Source organism: Falco peregrinus, chromosome 1, assembly GCF_023634155.1.
Source record: "Falco peregrinus isolate bFalPer1 chromosome 1, bFalPer1.pri, whole genome shotgun sequence".
In the NCBI taxonomy this organism is placed as follows: Eukaryota; Metazoa; Chordata; class Aves; order Falconiformes; family Falconidae; genus Falco; species Falco peregrinus.
This window is the reverse complement of record NC_073721.1, coordinates 49,882,242-49,891,365: the sequence shown is the minus strand read 5'-3', so window position 1 is coordinate 49,891,365 and position 9,124 is coordinate 49,882,242. Positions and strand designations below refer to the sequence as shown.

At 40.2% G+C, this 9,124-nt stretch overlaps 1 protein-coding gene across 1 annotated transcript in view; it reads right to left on the bottom strand.

The window, feature by feature from the left end:
• Positions 1 to 617: 617 nt before the first annotated feature.
• Positions 618 to 9,124, bottom strand: part of MED27 (mediator complex subunit 27) — a 94,130-nt gene continuing 85,623 nt past the window's right edge. Inside the window, exons 7-8 of the mRNA XM_005231209.4 lie at positions 3,727 to 3,804; positions 618 to 1,115 (exon numbers count right to left, since the gene is read on the bottom strand). Of these exons, the coding sequence (XP_005231266.1) occupies positions 981 to 1,115; positions 3,727 to 3,804 (213 nt within the window). The 3' untranslated portion in view covers positions 618 to 980. The remainder of the gene's footprint in view (positions 1,116 to 3,726; positions 3,805 to 9,124) is intronic.

Sequence of the window (9,124 nt, the reverse complement as noted above, 5' to 3'; positions counted from 1 at the left end):
CCTTCCCGTCTTTAGGCGAAGATAATGATGGCTGAGGCTCGCAGAAGCCGAATACTCCCACCTATCCCAAGTGCAACTGTTCCTGGGAGGGATCTTCCTCTTCGCTGGCATGTTGCATGTACATTTTAAATCATTTAGGAAACATGCTGTACATCTCTGCACTGCAGAAGCTGTGTTTAGGGCTGAATTGTTTTACTACTTTCATTTCTGAACCATGATGAATTATACACACTGTCACTGCTCATCACACATTTTCTAACCACTTAATACACACAGATTTTGCTAGCATTTTTCATTACAATTTTAGTAAAGGGAAACATCTGTTTCCCCCTGCTTTAGAAAGTACACTGCATCTTCCAAGCTGCCACAGGCCTTTGAAATTCCATGTTTAATCAATGCCATAATCTCTTCCAGAAAAAAAACCCAGCAGTCAGATAAGAAGCCTTGCAACAACCACCCCCATCACATCAGCATGCATGTTTAAATGTTTCCAGTATTTCTAAAAAAAAAAAAAAAAAAAAAAAGAAAAAAAAGAAAAAGAAAAAAGAGCAGCATTGAAAAATCCACAGCAAACCCAAGGATTTTGTTGATCAAATAATGAAATATATAGCACAAACTCTGGAATACAAAATTTATTTTGAGCTTATAAAAGTCTTCCACATTGCAAACTCTGTCACCAAGCGCAAACTGTACACAGATATTTTCATTAAGGTTTACAATAACGATGATCACTGCCAGACCTCCCCAGACACATCACTTCAGCTCGGAAGCATCAAGCAATCATACACAGCTTCTTACCGTGTTCTCCAAAATGCATCAGTCTGACATGTGCCTTGCAGGCTGAAAAGAGTCAAATGTTACCAGCACAACCTCCCTACTTAGCACAGGACGAAAGGTTCAGGAACGGAACCACCCATGAAACCATCAGCTCTACTCCAAGCCCAACTGATTGTTCACTCGTGTTACCAACGGCTGGGCTACTATTGCCTGCAAGTATCATGAAAAGCTTCAAGTGTTCGGAAATCCCTCCACGTGGGTGGCAGGCCATCCTGCAGAAACTTTCCGCAGCGCTGGCATGGAGCCTGGAACAGCTTTATGTAACTTCTTAACCAGGTCTAAAAGGAAAAGGGAGAGAAATTCAGAAAACTGGATACAGACGTTCCCCTTTGTCATCATTCTTGTCAAACAGTGATAGCAAGGACAGAGAATGTACTTTGGTGAGGCCCCAGTGAGGTATACAGTGATTTTATAAACAGAAACACGCTGAAGATTACAAGGTCACTGTATAGCTGAATTCCCACTTTATTAATCATCTTTTGCTTTTCTAGTCACTTAAGCAAATTTGTCAGTAGAAATTCATGTGCTCTGGGCAGGAGGCATTTGCAGCTAGAGAGTCATGACAGAAGGCAAGTATTTTAATGCTCCTCATACTTTTACTGGAATATAATTGTTCTTGATGGGTACCTTCTTCAACCGAATATTGGTTTGTCTCTTCCTATGATCATCTATCACACCCCTGCTGCAATCACACTGCAACAGTCTGAACTCTTCACAGCTGAAGACAGAAGGATCTTCACGGCAAGCTAACTAACTTCCTCTCTAATGCAATTTGAAAATCAATACTCGTTGGTCATAAAAATACTGTACCATTTTAAATCTGATTACACTGATAGATAGATAAAATAAATAAATATTTTTTTTAAAAAAAAAGGCTAGTGCTGAACACCACAGAGTAAGTTCAGGTGTTCCTAGGTAAAGCTCCTGCCTCTGAAGTAGATGGTTCCCATTGTCATACATAGCCATGAGCACTACATAACTCAATTCTCAACTCAAGGAGATACGCAACTAAAAACCACCTAGACCAGCAGATTTATACTGTGAAGGATGCACATGAATCTTGTCATTTAAAGTCCTATTGAATTACATCGATAAGAGAAAATTGTTCTCTGAAGAAGAGGTCAGGTGAGTTTATTGAAACAAATCCTTCCATCTTCATCAGAGCCTTCTCTATAGCAACCAAACTTTTGGCTGTCAATAACTCTCCTCCCAAAGAACTAGATCTTCTCTGGGTTTAGCAGTAAATATGGAGACAAGGGCAACAGAACACTACAAGTAAATTGCTGTTATTTACTTCAGTTTGGATGGGCTTTGCTTGCACTACAGAGAAATCGAATTTTCTGAACCATAATACAAAAATAGGTAAATGAAGTTAAATTGTGCACTTGAGACACCTGTTGACAGGGGGGGAAAAAAAAACAAACCCAACAAGCCAGATGCGTTCTTTATTCCCATCAGAAAATTAGGGCTTTGCTACACCCTGTCACGTGGATTGAACAACTGACACGTGAAAGGAGCAACATATTGATGCTCCTGGTGTACATCTGGTTTTGCTTTCATAAAAGTTTTAGTAGTGTTTTATCAAATCAATAAGGCAGGTCCAGGGCTTAAACAAATGTGCTACCCATTTTATTAAACATTAATTTTCAGAAACATGTCGAACATGGATTTGACCAGTAGAAGTTGCTTTCACCTTTCAAACCCTATTATTTTAAGATACACTCCAAGAGAAAAGCCCTTTGCAAATCTCTCATCTTAGCGGCCTTTTTACTAAACAAACAAGCCAGCACAGCAAGTAAGGGAGCCTGACTGTTCTGAAATTACACAGCGGGAATTTAAGATGTAAAAAGAACCAGTGCTCCTGTACACACTTAAATACTGTGAATGGCAACATGAGATGTTTGTTTCCACAGGTCTCAATTCTATTGCTCCAGGTGAAGGGCTAACGGAATGGACGTAAATGAAGGGAAAAGTCTGGATTGCAGAGGAAACCTCTCCCAAAAGCCTCCTCTGGGAGGCCGCAGCAGAGAGAACAGCAAGTCTCCGCTGCCAAAATTCATCCCGGTAGGAGGAATTCCAAATCATAAACCCTTGTTCTCACCCTCTGGTTAACAGGGCTGCTTATACGCAAGTTTATTTCACAAATACAATTCTAAATACAAACTGAACTAAAGGCAATAAACTTGAATCTGCCTATCAAGGTAGGGTAGTATTTGATTAACTTTATTCGGTAAGAAAACAGCTGAATAGTTCAGGAAGCCTTTCCTCAGTTCTCAAAACCACCTGCTGTTGTCCTGGGTGAGGACCAGCAGTTCCTCAGGAACAACGTTTGGGCTGAGAGCAGACACAGCAAAATGGACTCTCCCCCATTGTGTTGCTGCCTCCCATCCTTCTCCAACTAACGCACCTCACTTCATACTGGGCAAGCTGACAAGCAAGCTGCCTCAGCTGGAACACACTAACAGGGAATTTCTTCTTACCGGGGAGCTTCCAGCGGAGCAGACTGTCTATGTCCACAGCTCAACTCCCTGCACAGCACAAACAGTGTGGAAGAGCTGGGCCATAACAAAGAATTTGGCTGAGAGAGTTTTTCCAACTGCCTTTAGAGATGAGCCAGCCCAGCTTTGCAAATTGGAATCATCAAGCTAATAGTGAGACCTGTGACAGAAGAATCGTGTACAGCTCAGTCTTCCAACACCAATTACCCCAGGGTAATCAGAACGAGCTCTTCATCCTTGTCCAGGTATGGGATACAAAGAACTACAGTCAAGCTCTACTGCCAAGCTTGTTTAAACAGGGGAAACTGCAACTGCATCGGAACTGCCTGATGTCAATCACTGCAAGCATGCTGAAGTCTACGTGGAAAAATGTATTTTCCAATACACTTACCATGAACGATCTAACTACCACATCTGGCATCTGAGGCAGCTGGTAGTGCAATAGGGCAGTGGTCGCATGATCTGTCACCTGCATCAGGCAAAAGGAGAACACACCCTTATTCATTCTGTATTTCGGACAAAGCAGTGTTTATCTGCAGGAAAACACTATATTCCACAGGGATGTCCAAACCAAGGATTACATGACTGTGAAGACATTCTCAAAGTAATTTTGGGTAGCTTTTGCCAGCTAGTTTCCATTCCCTCTGCCAATGTCACACAAGAATCAGCTGAAGCAATCGTGATAAATAACTGTATGCACACAGTAAAATCAAACACACCTTTGGAAGTTCATAAACGTAATAAAACCTAATAGCGTGGTAGAAGAATCCAAACCAGTGGCTAATGTGAGCCAAGTGATGAGGAAGGCATCCAGCTCTATGCCACATGGAACAACACTGAACTAAAATGCTTCTCTTCCCACTTTGGACTACCAACCCAGCCATAAAAAGGAAAAAAATAATCTCCTGTACCACATAAAATAGAAGCATCCGTAACAAATAATTTGCCTAACTTTCAAATACCTACAGCGTAAGAGCAGAATCTATGCTTCTGTGATTAAAATCCCATGTATTCTGTGAAATCACAAAGAAGCAAAGTCACTAAGCAAACCATGTCAGAGGAAAGCACTTCGGTCCTCTCTTCTTACGTTCTCATTATTTGCTTTGGGCATTTCTATAGACAATATATTCTCTCAACCTATGCAGATTTGCTCAACAAAAGAAAAATCATTGTCAATAATGTAGCTAAATTAAATACTTCTGGAAAACTAACATATCAGCATAAGGGTTATGACTTCCAAAAAACTCAATGCTTTGATTTTGGTCTGTTTTATTTAAAAAAAATAATTCCAAACCACCACAATAAAATACCTCAATTTGAAAATGCATTTTAACAGAAAAATATTAGTATGCTCCTCTCCATTTTTTGGGAGATTTGGGAGATAAATGGGAAACCTTAAAATATTTAACTCTTATAGTCCTACTTCAGTTTGCTTACATTGAACAAACAGGCTTCGAGCTCTGTTTCATTTCCTCTGAAACCAGGAATCGATTAACATGATTATGCTTGATAAATACTTGCACTACTGAAAGATTTCTGATAGAAAGCTTTTTAATTTCCAAGATGGGGCCTTAACAAGATCTTACATCTGGGAATTACTGCTAGACACGATACATATAAAATATCGATTTATAATAACAAGAATAGTCAAAGAAAAATTGGGAGAACTAATGCTTCGGTAGAGTTTTGGGTAGGTGTGTGTTTGTTTGTTGCTTTTTTTTTTTTTAATTATTACTATTTTTCAATTATTCTGGAAGGGGACAGTTTCTGACAGCCGTGATACAATTCACTAATAGTACTGAGCCTGTCAGGCTTCCCAAGTTACTAGCCCAGTCAACAACTCGCTGCCCAGAACTCAGAAGTTCTAGGCTCAATGTAGAAATTATTGGCAAAATTCTTTGAGCTGGACTACTAAAGAACTTGAAACAACACAACCCCAAGAGCTCTTTCACATCTTGTAAATCCATTAATGGTCCTCATTGGTAATATCAAAGCTTCCAACAAACAACGTCCTTGTCTAGTTAGTGATTAAATTGTATTTTCTAGTTTTAACGTGGAGAAGTAGTGCTCTTCTCAGGGTTTGTCCATATACTACAGGACATTTTGACTAAGACGAAGTGTGAACGGAAATTACAATTGCTATTCCCAGCTAACTCCACTTGTTCCCGATTTGTAGTCAGTCTAATTCAGCAATGTGAATTGTGCTGAAGCACTCAAACTTTCACTGGAGAAAGAGGCTCATGCTTGAAGCTATTCAGGGAGGTGAAGCTGTAAAAGATATATTCCTGAATAAATCCATGTACAGACAGGCTCTAATTCACACCATACAAACTTCCTCCGCACAACACTACATCAAATCAGTCTGGCCTACACTGAATCCAGTTTAAGTTGTACTACAATTTTAGAAACAAATTCTGTTCCCCATCATTCGTACACAACTAACTCCAAAAGCAGCCCCATTCAGTGTGAATAAGGACATGTGATTCTGACATTTGGCAGGGAAAACTTTTGGGACCATGCACATTCTGGTGAGTTTGCAAAAATATTCACAAAATGGACCTCAGCGTGCTTAAGCCACTTACATGTTACCATAGGAAAAAAAAAAAAATCAGAAACAACATGATTAACTGTGCATTATTAGCACAGCATAAGTCAAATCAGTAATTTCTTTTAAACACATCTCATGTAGTGTTCAGAAATGACTATAAACCAAGCCCTACTACGTGATTTTTTTTTTCTTTTAAGATAGTGCTTTTATAGGATAGTACCAGACATGTCAAAGAATAGAAAGTTCTGAAGATATTTATGAGCAGCCGCTCTCCTTCTGCTATATTTCTACTTCTAACAAACTGTAATATTTTTTTTCCTGAAAAACAAAGTTGCTTTCTGTTGGCACTGAAGAAAGTTGCTTAAAAAAAAATTCTGCTATTAACAAATTTAAATTGACTGGCCACTTTGGCGAAGTTGCACATATGCTGTTCCTATTGTAATGTAAAGCTAATGAGATTCCACAGGGAGATAAAAGCCATCCCAGCATTGCTAGAACACTAATAATGTTTTCTGAACAAAAAGGAGGCGATTTCTACCATAAGCAAGTGCTAATAAAGTGCTTCCAAAAAAGATCAAAGTAGGTGTCAAATCTGAGGAAGAGGATTAGGGGAATGACACCCCCCCCCCGCCTCAGCCCAGCAGAGAACATGATGTCAAACAGAAAAGGGCTGGACAAATGATAAACTGGCCAGTGCACGGGAGTGAAGGAAGAATTAACCCCCCCAAGATAACAGAGATGATGAAAGAGGGCACAAACTGGCCAAGATTAAAAAAGAGAGGGGCGGGGGGGAAGAAAAGAGGAGGGGGGGAAAAAAGATAAAAAAAATAATAATAAAAAAAAAATCAATACTCAGCTTTACTAATGGCGATACAATTCCACACCAAAGCAAAGCAAAACAAACTGCATATGCGCCAGCTCGCTTAAGGGACACGCTCTTTCTTCCAGCCAAGCTGGAATCACAAACTAATTTATTCTGGATGGAGGATGACATCTTGTACATTTTGGAGTTTTATTTTATTAACTTCACTTTTATTGCTCTATTTTACCTACTGCTATCTAAGTTATCAGTCACTTTCTAATTTCCCTGCCTCTTTTTAGATGGGAACTTATTCAGGAGAGCACACACTGATTGGGATAGCTGTTGCTCTGGACCCTGAAATAGATTTTCAAGAGATTTTGCAGAAAAGCTCAGTATTTCACAATTCATATACTGAAAAGAGTTTTTGTCCCCAAAAAAAGGCAAGACAAGGCAATCTCCTGACACATAATTTTGCTAAATAAAATAGCTATTGTTTAACTAAGCACTTTGACACGGAGCAAAAGAGACTTCAGTTACATGGGAGGCGGGTGGGAATCTGGCAAAGAGACTCAATTTGAACAAGAAAACTTCCCTTCTTGTTAACAGCTAATTATATTGCCTGAGATTTTTTTTTCCTCTTCCTTTTTGCTTCCAAATTCAAGTTGACTACAACCATGGACTTCTTACATGCACCTCTGTTCCCCCATCTGGGGCACCATACACATCAGGAATACAAACCAGACTGATACGGATCGAACCTAATCTTTGTTGCGACGTTGTGCAAATTAAATCCTATGTACTTGTCACTCTTGGCGAACAAGCAGGCGAGCGGGGCTGCCTGGTCACCGGCCGTGGCAAGAAGCCACCTGCTGCACCCACGCTGCTGCTCTGCGGCACCGGAGGGCTGGGGGCTCCCGACTCCCCTCTCGCAGCTGCCTGCTCCGTCAAGTTATAAATAGCTCATGAGACCAGCACCCAGGGGCAAGCTGAAAACAAAGCTGCTGTTATCTGTCTCAACCGAGCCAGCAGCACTCATTTCTAGAGAATGCCTTTACCCACTTGATGGTACTGCTCTGCTGAAAAGTGCTTTCCAAAGGTGACACATCCAAAAAAAATGGCATTATTGGGCCCTGATGATACTTGTTAGTCACATAGCATTCCCCAAACTGAAAATTCATTTAAAAGAAACCCAAACAACCAGCATTCTACAATTCACAGGCTGAGGAAGCTGAACAAGTGCTTCCTCTAACTGGAATAAGGGGCACAAAAGCAAACACCTATGGCAGTTTTTCCCCACCATAGACTACGTATGGTCCATAAACATATGAAGCTACAGGGCATAAAAACTAAACCATAAAAATACAAACATCACACGACTACATTATAGAAGATGTCTCTCCTACCTTATCTTGCTGCCAGTAAATATGCTTTGCAAAAATAGGTGCAAAACTTCTTTTAAGAGTCATAACTTTCCTTCCCACTTACTTATTAGTTTATTCCCTCAAGTATGGCACTGACAACTCCATCTAATATAAAGGGATTCTCTAAATCCCCTGGAAGTTTTCTGGTTTTTGTTTGGGTTTTTTTTTCTTTTTTTTTTTTTTTTTTAAAACCCTGCTAAGTTCATGGCCTTAACAGTAGCCTGTAGCAATGAGTTCTCGAGGATGATCACAGCACTAAAAGAAAAAAAAGTGTGGGAACAGGGCTGTTATTTTATTAGTGTTTAGACCTTTTATTGTGTGGAAATGAGTGCCTTTGTTCGTTTCCAAAGATTGCCATTACTCAATCTTCTCTCCAGGAACACATGTGAATCTCTCTGGAGGGAATCTGGTGCACAGAACCTGGTGCCCAAGAGGCACTTGGAAGGATGACAGATGGTGCCTCTATGAACAGGCACTGATGAACTCCACACAAATCCTTTACAAACCCTTCCTCACTCCCAATTCACTAGTCTGAGGCATAAAATTTATCACTTGTTTTCAGAGCTCACAGAGGGTTTTTTTCACTTGTTCTGCTTATTTGGACTGGATCATAAAAATTCTGTTTTGCCTAAGGAGTCTTTGAACTGGGCCAAGTACCGATCCCGCACAGCAGCAACCATGCAGGTGACCCTGGAACAGTCCATCTCCTCTCCTTGAACAGACATCATCAATAGCCCAATATCTGTCTCATGCATGCATTCATCCTGCACGTGATTTTATTCTCAGATTATTGACAAGAATACATCTTCATACATTACAATACTTATGTGCCCTTGTAGTGGTGAAAATTGTGCTCCCGAGTTCCGTCGCTTTGGGATCACGCAGCTCACAAACAGCTGGATAGGCACAAACAGCTTCTCAAGTTGAGGTCAAAACGTGCCTTGGGAAGAAGAATATCAAGCCAAAACAAAGCAGTCTGCAGCATGCTAAAATTGATAGACTGTTTAGGTGAAAATAA